The following is a 19,262-nucleotide window of genomic DNA, read 5'->3' as shown; positions in this document are numbered from 1 at the left end:
ACCATTCCAGTCAGTAGACTGTCAGTAAAAATTAGGAACAATGGTCTGGCAATTACTTGACTGAGTTCACTAAATACCCTCGGGTGCAAGCCATCTGGTCCCGGTGATTTATTAATGTTAGGTTTCCAAAGTCTAATTTTAATTCTGTCCTCTGTTAACCGTGGAGGTGCTTCCTGTGATGTGTCATGAGGATAAACACTGCAGTTTTGGTTACTGAAGCCCCCGATTCCCTCGTGAAGACTGAGGAGAAGAATAAATTCAATACCTTTGCCATCTCCCCATCCTTTGTAACCAGATGTCCTTCCTCATTCTTTATGGGGCCAATGTGGTCTGTCCTCCCTATTTTACTGTTTCCATACTTAAAGAATTTCTTGGGATTTTTTTTGCTCCCCTCCGCTATGTGTCTTTCGTGTTCTATCTTAGCCGCCCTAATTTACATTTCTTGTTACATTCTTTATAAAGTCTGAATGCTGATGATGATCCCTCAACCTTGTATTTTTGAAGGCCTTCTCCTTTGCTTTTATATACATTTTTACATTGGAGTTAAGTCACCCAAGACTTTTTGTTCGCTCTTTTAAATTTATTACCCAATGGGATGCATTGGCTAATGCCCTTATTTAATATGCTCTAAAAGCAAACCCATCTCTCCTCCGTGTTCATTGTTCCTAAGATTTTATCCCAATTTATGCCTTCTAGCAAGGTTCGTAGTCTAGGGAAGTTGGCTCTTTTGAAATTCAGTGTCTTTGTATTCCCCTATTGTTTCCTATTTGTGTGATTTATAGTGAAGCCAATTGACCTGTGATTGCTGTTTCCTAAATTGCCCCGTATTTCCACATCCGTGATTGTATTGTTGGTAATCAGTAGATCCAGTAACGCTTTATTTCTAGTTGGTGCATCTACCATCTGACCCATGAAATTGTCCTGCAAGACATTTAGGAACTGGCGAGCCTTAGACAAATGCGTGGTTCCCTCCGCCCAGTCTATGTCTAAACAATTAACCACTTTCGGACCGCCGCACGCCGATATATGTCCTTACTTTGAGGAGGAATATCGTTGTTATGGCAGCAGCTAGCTGCCATAACCCCAGTATCCTCATGTTCGGCCGGCGGTCCGCTACAAGATAAAAGTGGTCTCTGTGGCGGATTTGCCGCAAGATCACTTTTAATCAGCAGCGGGAGAGGGGCCCTCCCGCCACACTCTGGTGCCCTCCGCCGCTTACCGGAGCCATCGGCAGCAGCGGAGGCGATCGGATCATCTCTGTGGCTGGGCATGGAGACGAGTGAGGGGAAGATGGCCCCCACTTGTCTCCATGACATTGCAGGGCGGAAGCGACGTCAAAACGTCACTTCCGTCCACAGCTCTTAAAGGGCCATTTTTTTTAAATAATTTTTTTAAATGACATTTTTTTTTTTTTTTATTGCATTTTAGTTTAAATATGAGATTTGAGGTCTTTTTGACCCCAGATCTCATATTTAAGAGGTCCTATCGTGCTTTTTTTCTATTACAAGGGATGTTTACATTCCTTGTAATAGGAATAAAAGTGACACAATTTAACAAAAATAAATAAAACAGTGTAAAAATAAAAAATAAAAGGTAAAATAGATAAGAATTTTTTTTTTTTAAACGCGCCCCGCCCCGCCGAAGTAAACACATATGTGAGTAGCGCCCGCATATGAAAACGGTGTTCAAACCACACATGTGAGGTATTGCCACAATCGGTAGAGAGATAGCATTAATTCTAGCCCTAGACCTCCTCCGTAACTCAAAACATACAACCTGTAGAATTTTTTTAACGTCGCCTATGGAGATTTTTAAGGGTAAAAGTTTGTCACCATTCCACGAGCGGGCGAAATTTTGAAGCGTGACATGTTGGGTATCAATTTACTTGACGTAACATTATCTTTCACAAAATAAAAAAAATGGGCTAACTTTACTGTTGTCTTATTTTTTAATTAAAAAAAGTGTATTTTTTCCAAAAAAAAGTGCGCTTGTAAGACCGCTGCGCAAATACGTTGTGACAGAAAGTATTGCAACGACCGCCATTTTATGCTCTAGGGTGTTAGAAAAAAAATGTATAATGTTTGGGGGTTCTAAGTAATTTTCTAGCAAAAAAAGCTGTAAAGCTTGTAAACGACACATCTAAAAAAAGAACAACAAGTGGAGAGGCCTGTTGATAAAGGGGCGCAGCTTGCAAACTATCCAAGCGTGCATGCCCAAGAAACGCGTCCACTGCTGATGATGTCATCCTCCTGCAGCCAGCGGTCTCGTGTGTTACAAGCCTCATTCTGAGGCCGCTCCTCCGTGTCTGAAGCCGGCTTATTACATCCGGAAGAGCTGTCTATACATCCACCGCAGAGACTGTCCACAGGCACAGGATTGGGAGCGCCACCCATGACTTATACGACCATGCCTGTTTTTACTACTACAATGTGAGTTTATCTATGATATATTAAAGCATTTTATACTTATAAAAACGTCTGCACCCAGAGGCGCCTCTCCACTTGTTGTTTTTCAGCCTCAGGAACATGGTTTCTTTCCTACTATGATGGCAGCCCTGCTTGCTCCTTCTGGACGTTTTTACCCCTCCATTTTAATAACAGCAATACATAGACTATTGGTTCGTGCTTGCTACATGGATTGTTATTTCCCATTTTTTACTATTTGACAGATTTTGGTTCATTAACTTTTGTAGATTTGATCCTGTAGGAATTCTGAGTGATTGCGCCTATACTTGTTATTTTACATCTAAAAAAGAGGCTCGATCCTTAAGTGGTTAAAATCCCCCATTATCACACACTTCCCATCCTTGCTGCTAGTCCAAATTGTGATAGGAGATCCGTCTCCCCCTCCACCCTCAGGTAGGAGGGGTTACTATCTCTACCTCTGTACCCCTTAAAAACCACTCTAACTTTTTGGCCATCTTCATTTCCAGCCGATCTGCACCCTCCTCATTTAGGTGCAGTCCGTCCCTTCTATAGTACTGGTGACCGACTGAGAAGTCGGCCCAGTCCTCCTGGAACCCAAACCCCTCCTTACTACACCAGCTCCTCAGTCACTTGTTTACTTCCCTAATCTCCCTCTGCCTTTCTGGAGTGGCTCGATGTACCGGTAGTATTCCTGAGAACACTACCTTTCAGGTCCTTTTCCTCAATTTAGCTCCCAAGTCCCTAAAATCTTTCTTTAGGACACTGCATCTGCCTCTGACTTTGTCATTGGTGCCAACGCTCACCATGACAGCTGGGTCTTCCTCAGCCCCTCCCAGTAATCTGTCCACCAGATCTGTGATGTACTGAACCCGAGCGCCCGGTAGACAACATATAGTTAGGCGCTTCAGGTCTTTGTTACATATTGCCCTCTCTGTCCTTCTAAGAATTGAGTCCCCTACCACCAGAATTTGTCTTTCCTTTCCCTTCACTGCCCCCCCACTCTCACTGGAGGAGTTCTTCCACCTACAGCTAGGAGAGTCCCTCAGCTCCAGCAGTGCTGGTCCCTGACTGGTTTCACCAATGTCACTCAATGGAGCGTATTTATTGGGATGCTCCAGGTGAAAGGGAAAGCCCAGAACTTAAGGACTTTCAATAACGTTGACTGCTGAAGCCGAATTTAATTTGATGTATTTAATATACAAGCATGTAGCTAACCACATAGAGAACAAACTTTGTACATGGCATACATCCGATATGATTGTTCTAAAATGGCTGAGAGCCTCAGTACAATTTATACATTCCACAGGGGGTGGCACCTTGAATAGGACTCTTTTGAAGTACCATTCAACTCTTTGGTGATATTCATTGATATGCAAATAGTCATTTAACATATACACGTCACTTCCCAAGTTCTGTGGGAAAGCCAGAGATAAACCTTTTAACAGCTGAAGGTGTGAATGGCATTTGATAACAACCAAAACATCTGTTAACTCATACATCCTGTAACTAAACATTTGTAAAATATCTCTGCTTTGGAAACAATGTGCTTACATTTTGCACAGCAGTATTCGCGCTCGTTCAGATGATCAAGAATCGCATACATGCCGCAAGATGTACACCGAGTTGCATCACCACACTCGCTGGGCATCATACCTACTAATTTAATGGGGATTGGGGAATATACTCTGTCCAAATTACCTAACAACTAGCTTCCTGACACTAATACTCAACAAGACAATACACAGGTACTCAACAAGACAATACACAGGTACTCAACAAGACAATACACAGGTACTCGCAGTCCCACGTGCACTCGCAGACCCACATGCACTTGAAGACCGCAGGGTCGCAGGGTTGAAGCAGTCAATGCTTTGGGCACAGAAGTCCCAAATCTATATCCAGGTCCTAGGTTATCATAGGCTGTGTGTTTTCAGTGAGACATAGACCCAAATCTGAAGCAAAATCACTCCAAAGGTCCCTCAAGCACACACCTTCCAAAGAATGGAGCCCCCTCAAAAGCCAGAGCCCACAGTCAGTAGGCAAGAAGCTACCTTGCAGTCCCCTCCAAAAGGTCCCTTTGCCACTTGGGTCTATCACAGTTGCTAGGCCTGATCACTGTCATAGGGGATTAAGACCACTTGCTCCTCCATAGTCAAGTCAGTGTTCCTAACCTAACAGATTGAAATTTACTGACACGACACCCAAAATTTACTGGCACAGCCAAGTTTTTACCGGCATTTCTAAAAGTTACAAAATTACAGTTTTAAGTACAAATTTCACTATTTAGACTACAAACAAGTAAAATATGTAATTAGCAATGTGATTTAAGGTAGATAATAAGGCAAAAATCATATTTCTTATTTTATTTTCGATATAGTAAGTAAGTAGCCCAGGAAGAGGGTGGCACACACATGAAATTCACTCTCACAGTGATACTGACAGCAGTGTGCAGCACTACACATTACCGACACGACATGTCACAGTGACAGTCTCTCTCCAAGCCAGGTGGTCCCTCCAGTCCAAACAGCACCGATGGTCCCGCTCCTGGCCTGCCTTGCTCTCATCGCATCGCAGACCCACACACAAGGCTCTGGCCGCACTGCTTGGCTCCCTTGCACCATGACATCACAGGACATGCTCAGGCACTGCCTCCACCAGAGCCGCCCGAACACACTGTAGCAGGCACTCGTATGGTTTCGGCTGGCTCCGGGCCGAGTGTCACAGCCATATTTTTTACTGGCAACCTTTTGTTTTTACTGGCATTTACTGGCAGGAGAAAATTGCCTGTTTTTTACTGGCTGCCAGTAAAAATACTGACGGTTGCCAACACTGACTCAAGTGTTGTTGCTGGTAGGGGTGGAGGCAGGAGCAGTGAAGGAGAGCTTGTAAGGTGAGTATAGGGGGAGCAGGGACCCCTATACAGAGATATTGTCCTGGCTCCCTACTTGAACAAGGTGCCTATGTATGCATCTTTTCGTGTATTATTAAAAAGATTTTTTTGTGCGCATACAAATGATCTCTTTTGAAATGTGATATGCAAACATATTAAACTTTTTTTTCCTGAAATATTTCAACAGGACCGTTCCCAGTGGTTAGTTTGATGGTTGGTGTGGTGGTTCTTCAGCTGGCCCCAGAATCTGACTTTAAACTGAGCAATAACACATCAGTGGAACTAAACATGACAAACCACACAAACAGCTCAGACTCAAATTCAGGCTTAGACACTGAAAGAATGATGCAGCAGAGGGTGTTAGTATCTGGAACGCTCTGCTTCCTTATCGGAATTATACAGGTAAATTGTCTGACGTTTTAAGAGAAAAAAACCTTCAAACTAATTACAGTCACACTCACTTTCGCTAATGTGATCTGGCCAAAACAGTCACAGTGAAACAGTGATTTACTTTGTGGCATGCAATTTACAGTTTGCATCACCAGCAATAGTGATTAGGTACTGTCCCTCGAATACTATTATAGTAACTACAGTCCTGACCACACTGCCACATATAATTAAAAAAAAAATCACGACAAGACTAAATATTAAAGTTGTAAATGTTTTCTTTTTTTTCCAACTTAAGGCCTTCAGCAAGAGAACTGAAGGGGGTGCAGTGTATAGTAAAATGAGTCACAAGGCTCTTTGCGCAGCCGGGCCGCCCTGCTGCAGTATATGTACGTGGGGCAGTCCGGAACTGGTTAAAGTCATGTACAGTTACGTGACTCGCCCCCCTGCCGTCACAGCGGCGATTGGATTCGGTTCAGAACCGATCACTCAACAGGTCCAGGCCAATGATTTATTTCATTGGCCTGTACCTGCTGATTGGTTCTGACCAATGGACAAACTCCCTATGCCTGTGTATTGTTAACACAGGCAATGGAAGTGATGCAATCTCTCGTCCTGGAGCCCTTTCGGTTCCAGTGTGCGGGAGAGAAGCATCTCACAGTGAGTACACAACACTGCACTAACACCAGTACATGTAGGCACATATTTCACCCCCTGATTGCCCCCCCCCGTTAACCCTTTCACTCCCTGTCACAGTGTCACCAAGTGCGGTGTTCATATTTTTTCTGATCACTCTATTGATGTCACTTGTGACGCTAATCAGCGTTAGGGCAGTTAGTGGTAGGCCCAGATAGGTTTAGGGTACCCCCCATATATCCCCTAATAAAGCTTTTAACCCCTTGATCACCCCCCTCCCCGTTAACCCTTTCACTCCCTGTCACAGTGTCATTAGTATAGTGTACAGATATTTTTTTTCTGATCACTGTATTAGTGTCACGGTTGACGATAGTTAGCTAGTAAGTGTCAGCATCAGTTAGGTGTTAGCTTCAGTTAGCGACAATCCCAGACAGTGTCAGATTTAACCCTTTGATTGCTAGTAGCACTAACATTCACGCATACACCTCCATTACTAGAATAGTGTCTGGATGGATCAATATCTTTGATCTGATCAGACCTATACTAGCGTCCCCAGTAGTATAGTGTTCCCAAAAATGCGGCGTTAGCAGGATCAGCCCAGACACCTGCCAGTACCTGCGTTTAGCCCATCCGCCCAGCCCACACAAGTGCAGTATCAGAAGGTCACTTCCAAAACGCATGACACAAAACCGAGTCAGGCCTGATCCCTGCAAGTGCTAGCAGTTAATTTTTTTGCATCGGTACAAACAGTCCCCTGATAACCAGGTGCTTTTTTACCTGTGAGTCGCAATAGTTACCTATAAATTTATTGGCAAAAATGTCAAACGAAAGGTACACTAGTGAAGATGCCTACAGGATGCCTACAGGATGCCTACAGGATACTGAGCATGACAGATGACAGTGGGGAGTCCTCACTGTTTGATTCAGGCTCAGTATTTGAACCTGTAGTGAGCAGCACCCTGACAGATAGCTCTGATGACAGATTAGTGGTCCCTGCTAAGGTCAGGCGTACCCAACCCTGTTCTTCTGTTACAGAGGTGCAACAACCGCATTATACTTGTATGCAGCATAGTGTCAGTACTAGTGCCGCTCAAACTTCTGGTGAACTGGCAAGCACCAGCGGCCTAGTACATCCTGGTCATAGACAAACCAGCACTGCAGTATCACTTGGTGACGTGGCGAGTCCCAAAAGTGCAGTTCAAGCTGGTGAGGTGGCTAGCACAAGTAGTGCCCCACAGCCACCAAGAGTTCGACCACAGGCCTGTAGAGCCCATAGTGCCCTTCCCGCTGCGCTTGCAAATCCTGATTGGCAGCCCACAGATTCTGCAGTGCCTGTACTTCCCCCATTCACTGGCCAACCGGAATACAGGTGGAAACAGCAGATTTAATGCCCCTTGACTTTTTGAACTGTTTTTCACGGAAGATTTGTATGGATCTATTGTAGACCAAAGCAATTTATACGCTGGTCAATTTATCGCCCAAAACCCAAATTCACCCCTTGCCAGACAATTTGGCTGGAAACCTATAATGATTCCCGAATTTAGGACCTTTCTGGGCCTATCCCTCAACATGGGCATTACTAAAAAGTGTGAGTTGTGGTCATATTGGTCCACTGACCCAATTCACCACATGCCCGTGTTTTCTGCTACCATGGCCAGGACTCGATACAAACAGATGCTGCGGTTTATGCACTTTCACGACAATGAACTCTGTCGAAAATTGAAGAAAACAGCTTAACGGCCGCACTCCGAATAACACCTTTTATTTGTGGCAAAACAGTGTAGAAGATCCAAAATCTCTTACATCATGGTGATGAAAGGTACAGACAGGCTAACGCATTTCACATCAATATAGATGCTTAATCATAGCAGGTTGATTAAGCATTTATATTGATGTGAAATGCGTTAGCCTGTCTGTACTTTTCATCACCATGATGTAAGAGATTTTGGATCTTCTACACTGTTTTGCTCGAATAAAAGGTGTTATTCTGAGTGCGACCATTCAGCTGTTTTCTCGAAATTTCTACACCATTGCAGAGCCTGCACCTGAAGTTGTGAGTGGGGAGGGCGGTTATTAGAGACACCAACACGCTTGGAGCGGCATTGCTACCTCATATTTTAGAATGAACTCTCCCGTCTTCCCAGTGAACCTGAACATGATCGGCTCCATAAAATTTAGCCTCTCGTAAACCACTACAGTGAAAAATTTGCAGCCTTGTTTATCCCCGATCATGATGTCTGCATTGATGAGTCCCTGATAAAATTTTCTGGCCGTCTTGTTTGCAAACAGTATCTCCCTTGCAAGCCTGCCAGATATGTATAAGCTCTGTGACAGGGCAACAGGCTATATATGGAGTTTTTTGTTTCTCGAGGGTAAAGATAGCACCTTGAAGCCCCCAAACTGCCCAGACTACATAGAGAGCAATGGCAAGATTGTTTGGGACTTGGTGTTTCCCTTATTCGGGAAAGGGTACCATTTATACATGGACAATTTTTATTCAAGCGTGACACTTTCTAGACACCTCTATCAATCAGGAATTGGCGCATGCTTGTAAATGCCCAACTTAGTCAGGGGAAGAGAGCCTACTTGAGGTCCAATGAATTACTTGCAGTAAGATGGAAGGACAAACGGAACTTTTTTGTTCTGTCTTCCATTCACCCAGATACGGCAATCCAAATTCCTACAGTGACTGGTGTTGTTGAGAAGTCCCTCTATGACCAGAACTACAACCATAAAATGGGAGGGGTCGACTTCAACGACCAGATGATGGGGCCGTACTTAGTTGCCTGTAAGACCAGACGCTGGTATAAAAAATTGTCTGTATACTTATTCCAATTGGCTCTGTTAAACGCTTATGTGCTATACAAAGCATCTGGATTAACTGGATCCTTCCTAAAATTCCAGGAAGAGGTCATCACAGCCCTTCTGTATCCAGCAGGTGCTGTGGCCAAAATTCACAACCCAGATGCAGTGAGCCAGCTACATGAGAGGCATTTCCCAGATGTCTTTCCTGGTACCCCTACCCAAGGAGCACCCCAAAAAGATGCAGTGTCTGTTGCAAGCATGGTTATAGGCGTGACACCCGCTATTTTTATCCCTCCTGTCCTGGCCAACCTGGTCTCTGCATCACGGACTGTTCCTGTCGCTACCACACACTCGTGGAGTATTATGCCGCATACACACGAGCGGAATTTCCGGCAGACTTGGTCCAGCGGACCGGACTCCGTCGGACAATTAGATCGTGTGTGGGCTCCCGTGCACTTTATTTTCCCAAAAGTCCAACGGACCTATAAATAAAACATGTTTCAAATCTTTCCGATGGACTCGAGTCCAGTCGAAAAATCCGCTCGTCTGTATGCTAGTCCGACGGACTAAAACCGATGCTAGGGCAGCTATTGGCTACTGGCTATCAACTTCCTTATTTTAGTTTGGCCGTACGTCATCACGTACGAATCCGTCGGGCTTTGGTGTGATCGTGTGTGTCCAAGTCCGTTCGTTTGAAAGTCCGGCGGACCTACGCTGCAAAGTCCGTCGGAAAGACTGTCGGACCTAGTCCGTTGAAAAGTCCACTCGTGTGTACGAGGCATTAGACTAGGGTACAGCACGGCACAGTTCTAGGGCACATATTCACACAGGGTCTCGAAAAATGTTAGATGGCCATCACATTTGGACAGACCCTAAGCTGGAAGCTATGATAAAAGTGTAAAAAAAAAAATAAATAAAAAAAAAAAACATTAAAATTATTGTAATTTACTGTATTCTATGCTATACTGTAATGTTTTATTGTTACTGTGTTTTATTGTGTTTGCCTTGCAGGTATGTCCTACTGTTTTACAGTACTGTTACTGTGATTTACTGTTAACCTCTGTTTTCTTTGCAGGTACGCCATTCAGCTGCAGTATGGATTTATTTATTTTGACAGCAACAGGGTTTGCTCTCATGATACGTAAATTCGTGACTGTGAATAGAGGAATCTGTTTTCTTTTTTCATTTAACCCACAGGCTGAATGAAAAAAAAAGAATAGTACAATATATGCCCAACAAAGACCAGGGATTAACTGGTATGTTGCTGGACTTTGAGTGGTTATACCGGAATGGTGCCTGCAGGTTTAGGCATCATCTTGGTATTGTTTTTTTCAGCCGGCAGTCGGCTTTCATGTAAAAGCAATCCTAGCCGCTAGACTGCTTTTACAAGCAGTGGGAGGGAGGGAACATCCCCCCCCATCATCTTCCATTGTTTTCTCTGGCTCTCCTGTCCCACCAGGGAACCCAAGAGTGCAGCCGCTGATTCCGCCAGCTGACCATAGAGCTAATCGGAGACCAAAGCAGCTCCAATCATCTCTATGGCCAGAAGCTGACTTTGGTTTTAACGGATATAAACAGAGTCATTGGGAAGGCATCTTATCACACTGATCTTGGTGTGGTCAGATGCTTTAAGGGCAGAGGAGAGATCTAGAGTCTAATAGATCCCACATTTAAAAAAAAAAAAAGTACCTTTCACTAGCTATTGCTATCATAGGAGATATTTACACTTCCTGTGATAACAATAAAAATGATAAAAAAAATAAATAAATAAAGGGACAGTGTAAAAATAAAATAAAAAAGCAATAGTTAAAATAAATAAATAAATAAAATAAATAATTAAAGCACCCTGTCCCCCCCATGATTGCACGTACACAGGCGCGAACACAGGCATTGGTCTTGTGTCGTATGTAAACAGCAATTGCATCATGAATGTGAGGTATCAACGCGAACCTCAGATCGAGGGCAGTAATTTTAACAGTAGATCTCCTCTGTAAATCTAAAGTGGTAACCTTTAAAGGCTTTTAAAAATGTATGTAGTTTGTCGCCACTGTGTGTGCGTAATTACGGGTGTGGGTAATTTTAAAGCATGTTGTGTTTGGTATTTATGTACCCAGCATAAAATCATCTTTTTTTGGGCAATATAATGTGTTTTTGTGCATTTAGGCTGGGTTCACACATCTGCGGTGCGAATTCCAGCTCTGTTTTCTCTGCGAAGAGGAAAAACAGCTGTTCAGCGGTTCCTCTCCATTGTAGCTCCAGATCAGTGAGCAGGGGGAGGGGGGAGGTGTAGTGAGGAGAAGGAGAGAATTTGTGTTCAGAATGGAATGCATTTGCAAATCGGATACGTTCCCATAGAAAATAATGTGCTTGTAATTTGCACCGCAATGCCCAGAAAACGCACACGTTTTTTGGGCAATGCGCAGTGCGAATAGAATACACATATGTGAACCAGATGCATTCAAATGAATGTATTTTAAAATGTCCTGCGAATTGGATGCGGTATAAGCCGCATCTAATTCGCATAGGTGTGAACGGGACCTAAAATTCAGAAAAGTGTTTTTTTTCCCCAAAAAAAATTGCGTTTGGAAAATCGCTGCGCAAATACTGTGTGAAAAAAAATGCAACGCCTACCATTTTTATCTGTGGTGCCTCTGAACCCCCAAACATTATATATTTTCTAACAAAAAAATTAAATTTTTTTCATGTAAACAAAAAAGTGTCAGAAAAGACTTGGTGGTTCAAGCGGCTAGAAGAGTGGGTGATGTGTGGCATAAGCTTCTAATGTTGGGCATAAAATGCCAGGACAGTTCAAAACCCCGCAAATAACCCCATTTTGAAAAGTAGACACCCCAAAGCTATTTGCTGAGAGGCATGGTGAGTCTATGGAATATTTTATATTTTGCCACAAGTTTCACAATCACAATTCCTTAGTAAAAGCACCACACAGTACACAAAAACACTGGCTAGGCACACATTTAACGCTGTGACTGACCTTTGATCCCAGCCAGTGTCAATAATACAGCGACAGTGCATTAGTGTCACTGGTTCCCACAAAGGGTCAAAAGTGTCAATTAGTGTCCGATTGTTCGCCACAATATCGCAGTCTCGCTATAAGTTGCTCATCACAGCCATTACTAATATAAAAATAAAAATATATGAAAATTCCAGTATACCGTATATCCTATAGTTTGGTTTGTGCAAAAGTTATAGCGTCTACAATCAATATACGCTTATTGGGATTTTTTTTACCAAAAATATGTAACAGAATACATATTGGCCTAAATTCATGAAGAAATTAGATTTAAAAATTTTTTTTTTTATTGGATATGTTTTATAACAGAAAGTAAAAAAATATTGTTTTTCTTTTTTAAAATTTGTCAGTCTCTTTTTGTTTATAGCGCAAAAAATTAAAAATACAGAGGGGATCAAATACCACCAAAAGAAAGCTCTATGTGTGGGAAAAAAAAAATTACATCAATTTTGTTTGGGTACAGCATTGGGTGCATTTTATTTGGGTGACCAATCAATTGTTGGTTAAAGTAACGCAGTGCTGTATCGCAAAAAATGGTTAATAAAAAAGCTTTTCGCACTTTTACATTACTTTTGGTACAGCCCTTGCATAAGTTGCTTTTCTCACCTATTTTCAATGAAAACATTTTAACTAAGAATATATTTTATGTATTTCTTTCTTTCTTGTTTTTACAGCTCTTACTAGGTGTGTTGCAGATCGGGTTCATTGTACGATATCTTGGAGAACCGTTGGTTGGCGGCTTCACAACCGCTGCAGCCTTTCAGGTCTTTGTGTCGCAAGTGAAACAACTTCTGAACGTCCCCACAGAGAATTATAATGGAGTGTTGTCAATTATATATGCAAGTATTTTACTTCTAAAGGGTTATTCAAATTATACTTTAAAATCCTGCTAAAAATTTAGAAGAAAGATGCACTTTTAAAACCGCTTAGTATCTTTAATGTATCCAGGATAAAGCTAATGTTGAAATATAATCTATTATCTTTTCCCTTTTTCTGCTTGTCCATAGAAAGCTGTCATTGAAAGTCCTTTCATAGTTACATGTAAAGTTTATACAAACCCAAGAACAAAAGCTTAATATATTGCAGTTTACCAGTCCTTACCCTGCAAAACAAAAAAATAATGCAGTCATTATATCTAAGAACATTTTCTGCAAGTACAGAAAATGTCCTGTTGATCCATACTTGTAATTTGAAAATAATTAGGGATAAAAAAAAAAGATGGGCAGTAACAATGTCTGGATCCAGGGCACCCAGCGACGAGGGGGATGGGCATTGAGTGCCCAACACTAGTGAGTGGAATATAAACTAAAATAAAAGGAGACAATTAATTCCTGAGTTGAAGAAACAATTGTGGCGGTTACCCCCTTCGGAGGCTGCTGAAATTATGCCCAGGTTCTTGTGGGTGGGTACAGCGTGGTGTGGCAGCAGTATCACACACTGAGTCCAGAAGTAATGCACTTGAACTTGTATTGAAACAAAAGTAAACAGTTTAAAACAACACAGCGGAAGCCAGTCCAACCGGGAGCATTCACAAATGTCACAGCATGCAGTGGAGCAGGTCTCAGCTATGGTTGCCACCTCATCCCTTTAAAGCCGAACACATATTAATTACACAGGTTCTGTGTCTGATTAAGGTGGTAATTAAACTCACTTGGTGCCTTATCTGCATTTAATTAGCCTCAGAACCTGTGTAATTCAAAGGTGTTCGGGTTTAAAGGGATGAGGTGGCAACTCTAGTCTCAGCTAAGCTGACAGCGTCTGTCTTGAGGGGCAGACTGTGACCTGGACGTCCAAGCCCAAGCGGGGAGATTTCCAAGAAGAGTAGCATGTCCCTAGACTTTCCCTATTTGTCCCTGTCCCTATTACTGTCCCTGACAAATGGGTAGCCTGTCCCTACGCTGTCCACACGATAAAAGCACGCCAAACCCAGGAGGCAGAGTCTTAAATAGGATCTGTCAGACCCAAGATGGCTGCCAAAGTCATATGGGCCATCAGCATCCAATTGGATCACCACCCCAGTGACCCAGGAAACTGTAGAGGAACCATGTTCCTCTTGACTTCCTCTTCTCCTGCATTGCGGCTGCAGATGAGCGCCACCTGCAGTGGAGAAAAGAGACTGTACCTGCCTACACTCTCCCTAGTAGTACAAAATTTGCCAGTTACACAAGCTCAGCCCCACACATGCCGACAATTCAGACTCAGTCTAAGGGATGTCTTTTTAGTATTTATTGCTGAAGAATGTCAACAGGAGAGGGGTTTAGGGTCACAGGATGCTCAAAAAGGATCAGTAGCAACAATAAGGAGGACACTTCTCTCTAACCTACAAAAAGCAGCTTTTCTGGAGGTAGCAGGGAATGGCCAGTATATCTAGGACCCCACAGCAGCAGTCCCCATAGCATTCTCTAGCACTTAGTTGTGCAAGTGCCAGAAGGGAACTAATAATCTCCAGCAGCGTCTTAACTCACAGTGTCCCAGGAGCTGTCTGCCACCCAGCATTCACGGGTAGATCCCCAGTGAGGGAGATAACAAGATCTTTCTCCAGACTAGGACTTCAGTGCAGTGCCCTCCAGCAAACATCCATTGGCAATTCTCTCCAGGCACTCAGCCCAGTGGCTGTTGAGGCCCAGACTTCAGTCTCTTGTCTCTCTGGCTATCTCCCAGGATCAACAACCCCTCAGGAGACTGGAACCCTCTCTGAAGAGGAAAGACCATTCTGATCAGGCCTCCTGCACCTTTATTACCTTTTCAACAACTTTCTGGAGTGGCTGGGGCATGATAAATACTCAAATAATCATTTGAAAATCCTGTCCCTAAGCTCTAGAAACTTCTTTCAGAGGCAGGTGGGAGTAATCAAACTCTCAGCTAAAAAAAAAGCCTTCACCTTCACTATTTGTCCTGATGAACACTCAAACTGGGAGAGAAAATGATGGGAAATCTGAAAGTTTACAGTTGTAACAGGACTAGAACAGGAATAGAGGGGAAAACTAGTGACACCTGTTTTTGGTGTCAATTGTCTAGGAGGGTATAGGATTCCCCAATGTATCCTAAAAGGAAAACAATGGTTTGGCTTTAGATATACTTTCATAATTGATTATTAACACATGAATTAAGCCTTGGCGCAGTAGAAGGCTCTTCAGAAGAAGATCAAGTTGAGCTGAGACATATCTTTAATAAATCTGCATTATGTCCAGCTGGCAATTTTTTAGTGCGAGTTAGAACAAATGTAGAAAATTGGATGTCCATTGGTTTTATTGTTATGTGACCTAACACCTCCATAGGATGCATTATCATTTTGTCTTGTTCTTTATTTTTTAGACCATTATAGACATCTTCAAAAACATTGCAAAAACCAATATCTGTGATTTCGTCGCTGGACTTCTGGCCTTCTTGGTATGTGTGGTGGTGAAGGAGATAAATGAACGGTACAAGCATAAACTTCGAGTTCCCATTCCGATAGAAATAATTGTGGTGAGTGGAGAGTTGGACCTGCATTTCATTCTGTAGTTCGGTTTTGACCAAAACAGTAGTATAAGGTGGTTCTTTATTCATTTCTCAGGACATCTGGAATTAGAAAAAAAATTAAAATAGCTTGGCCAGCTCTCACTGCAGAGCTCAGTTTCTCTCTGATGTTGTCCCCCCGTCATCAAGTGTCTGGGTTATATGACGACAAGTGTCATTGGTGGCTGGTGCTCACTATTTTTGGGGGGGCGGCACAACCAACACTCCCTCCCCCCTGGGAGAAGGATGGCGGGTCATCTACCAGCAGGGACTAAGACTCCCTGGCAGAGGCGTATCTAGTGAAAATGGTGCCTATGGCAAGAACTGAAACTGCGCCCCTGTCACAACATTTGAAACCTATCTTTCAGATAACCTTAACACAGTAACATTAGCACCCATAAATGCAGTAACATCAGCACCCATAAATACAGTAACATTAGCACCCATAAATACAGTAACATCAGTACCCATAAATGCAGTAACATCAGCACCCATAAATGCGGCCTCACCAGCACCCAAAAATGCAACCATAAATGCGGCCTCACCAGCACCCATAAATGCAGTAACATCAGCACCCATAAATGCTGTAACATCAGCACCCATAAATACAGTAACATCAGCACCCAAAAATACAGTAACATCAGCACCCATAAATGCGGCCTAACCAGCACCCAAAAATACAGTAACATCAGCACCCATAAATGCGGCCTCACCAGCAACCAAAAATGCACCCATAAATGCGGCCTCACCAGCACCCATAAATGCCGTAACATCAGCACCCATAAATGCTGTAACAACAGCACCCATAAATACAGTATCATCAGCACCCATAAATGCGGCCTAACCAGCACCCAAAAATACAGTAACATCAGCACCCATAAATACAGTAACATCAGCACCCAAAAATACAGTAACATCAGCACTCATAAATGCGGCCTAACCAGCACCCAAAAATACAGTAACATCAGCACTCATAAATGCGGCCTAACCAGCATCCAAAAATACAGTAACATCAGCACCCAAAAATACAGTAACATCAGCACCCAAAAATACAGTAACATCAGCACCCATAAATGCGGCATAACCAGCACCCATAAATACAGTAACATCAGCACCCAAAAATACAGTAACATCAGCACCCATAAATGCTGCCTAACCAGCACCCAAAAATACAGTAACATCAGCACCCATAAATGCTGCCTAACCAGCACCCAAAAATACAGTAACATCAGCACCCATAAATACAGTAACATCAGCACCCAAAAATACAGTAACATCAGCACCCAAAAATACAGTAACATCAGCACCCATAAATACAGTAACATCAGCACCCAAAAATACAGTAACATCAGCACCCAAAAATACAGTAACATCAGCACCCAAAAATACAGTAACATCAGCACCCATAAATGCAGTAACATCAGCACCCATAAATACAGTAACATCAGCATGATGATCAATACCGTGGTGACAAGTGCTGTACAGTACTAGTACCTGCTGCTGCTGCCTGGGGGGGGGGTTCCAATTGTTTTTATACTCTCTGATGTCTCTTTCTTCTCCTGGTCTCCAGCCTCCATGTTCGGGTGTCAGCACGTCACACAGACCCGGCCCGAGAGACCCACCAGAAGAGAAGCTGAAGCAGCTGCGCAGAAGAGGGTAGGCGGAGCATTAAGCTCCGCCTCCCCCAGTTACTGTATCTCAGCGCAGAGTCCCGGGCGCTCGCTCTGTGGCCAGACCAACTCATCTGCGTCATGGGGGGCGCCTCACCTGTCACTGGCTTCACTGTCCTGATTTCCTCATTTGCTGTGCCAGCGCCGCGCTCCAGCAGGCAGATCGTGCCGCCGGGGACAAGATTAGAGCGGGAGGCGGCTGCTAGAGGATGGGTGGGACTTTATTTTTTGTGCAGGGGGGCGGCTTTTTTGCCGCCCCCCCGTATGGCGCCCATGGCACTTGCCATGGCTGCCATACCCTAGATACGCCTCTGCTCCCTGGCCAATAGAGGCTATCTGATTAGCCGGGAGGAAAATGAGGCAGATTAGCGAATATTCATTCGCTAGTGTCACACAAATGGGTGGGATCAGAGAGCAGTGTTCTGCGCCCCGAGCCCATCCTGTTTTGAAGCCTATTAGGGCCTCTGGCTCTAAGCACGTACTTAAAAAAAATACACCCCTGCCATTAGAATCCATGCGTCCGGCGGCCTGTATGTAGATCAGAGGGCCAGACGCATGGATGGGGAGCGGAGCCCCTGCGCCCCTTATGGAGCGGCCACCACTGTTCAAGACATTGACACCCCTCCTAAGGTTGTGTCACCCTGTCGACCTGGGGCCGTAGTAGCAGAGTGCACAGCTAATGTCACCATCACCACCACTTTCTACAGTAGAGTATCCAAAAAAAAAAAAGAACCCGAGTCATCATGTGCCATTCCAGAAAACAACTGGATTTCAGGAACATATAAAGACCGTGTCAAATAAGCAATCCTGTTACTAGAAACAGCATCCCAAAGAGACTGCTTACTTGCTTCAATGGAGTTGCTTCCTTGCTAGCTGGACCAGAAAGATGTTGGTCCTTCGCCACCCTTTTGCAAGCAAGAGAGATTTGGTGGTAATCTGCTCTAGTGATGGAGTGCTTCCATAAAAGTATGTGGAAGGCTGTCCCAAATGATAGTGGAAAAGGGGTGCGCGAATCAAAGAGAAGTGTGCTTTTTTGTTCTCCATTGTTGTTACAAGTGTATTATTGTGACATTTCATGTCTGTCTGTGACCTCACTTCCGGTCTCTGCGACACTCATACAGGAAGTAAGGTTGCTGTAGTCACTAGGTCAGCAAAGCAAAACCAGCAATAAAAAAAAAATGATCAAAAGTCAGAAACCTTTCAACAGTCTACTTAAAATGTTTTTTGTTTTTTTTTCCGTGTGCTTGTTGGATTTTACTCCCATCACTTCCTGTCCTAACATCTAAATTAAATGAGTAAAGGCACTCTTTTCAGTTGGTTTATGAAGGCCCTCTATGATGACTTGCTGTATACTACGTTTTATGCTAGGAGAGCAATTCTGTTGCAGTGGAACCTGACCTTACCACCTACTAAACAGCTATGGCAATCCCTGGTAAATACAGCACTCCCGCTCTACAAATTAACGTATATGGGCAGGAACTGCCCCAAAAAGTTTGGGAAAATCTGGGCAGATTGGGAGAAGGCAAGGCACTTAACTATTGAATAGCTGTGACCGGGTGGACGTTCAGAGGTGGGTTCCCCCCCTCCCTTCCCTGTACCCCCCCCTCCCTCCCCATAGATTCCGGTTACTTCGTCTGTATAACGGGTTAGGAGATATTAGATATCAGATTGGCGACTATCTATTGGTGCAACTGTTGCTGTTACTTGTGAATATGCAGATATGTGTAAAAGAAAATTTGATGTATGATTGTATGATGGTATAACCTGGCAATGTAAAGTTTTGGTTTAATTTGTTTGGAAAATTTAAATAAACTTTATGTTAAAAAAAAAAAAAAAACGCTGCGCTATCAAAGGTATAAGCAAAAAGCCTCTGAACTGGAAAAACTATATCCTCTATACCGTGGTAATAATAATGTATA

At 43.4% G+C, this 19,262-nt stretch overlaps 1 protein-coding gene across 1 annotated transcript in view; it reads left to right on the top strand.

Annotated features, from left to right (window-relative positions):
* Window positions 1–19,262, top strand: part of LOC141106414 (pendrin-like) — a 134,308-nt gene that overhangs the window by 68,520 nt on the left and 46,526 nt on the right. Inside the window, exons 5-7 of the mRNA XM_073597183.1 lie at window positions 5,504–5,718; window positions 12,850–13,014; window positions 15,491–15,643. Of these exons, the coding sequence (XP_073453284.1) occupies window positions 5,504–5,718; window positions 12,850–13,014; window positions 15,491–15,643 (533 nt within the window). The remainder of the gene's footprint in view (window positions 1–5,503; window positions 5,719–12,849; window positions 13,015–15,490; window positions 15,644–19,262) is intronic.

The sequence above is a fragment of the Aquarana catesbeiana genome, linkage group LG08 (assembly GCF_042186555.1).
Source record: "Aquarana catesbeiana isolate 2022-GZ linkage group LG08, ASM4218655v1, whole genome shotgun sequence".
Classification (NCBI taxonomy): domain Eukaryota; kingdom Metazoa; phylum Chordata; class Amphibia; order Anura; family Ranidae; genus Aquarana; species Aquarana catesbeiana.
The sequence above is the reverse complement of the archived record's forward strand: the minus strand, read 5'-3'. Positions and strand labels throughout refer to the sequence as shown.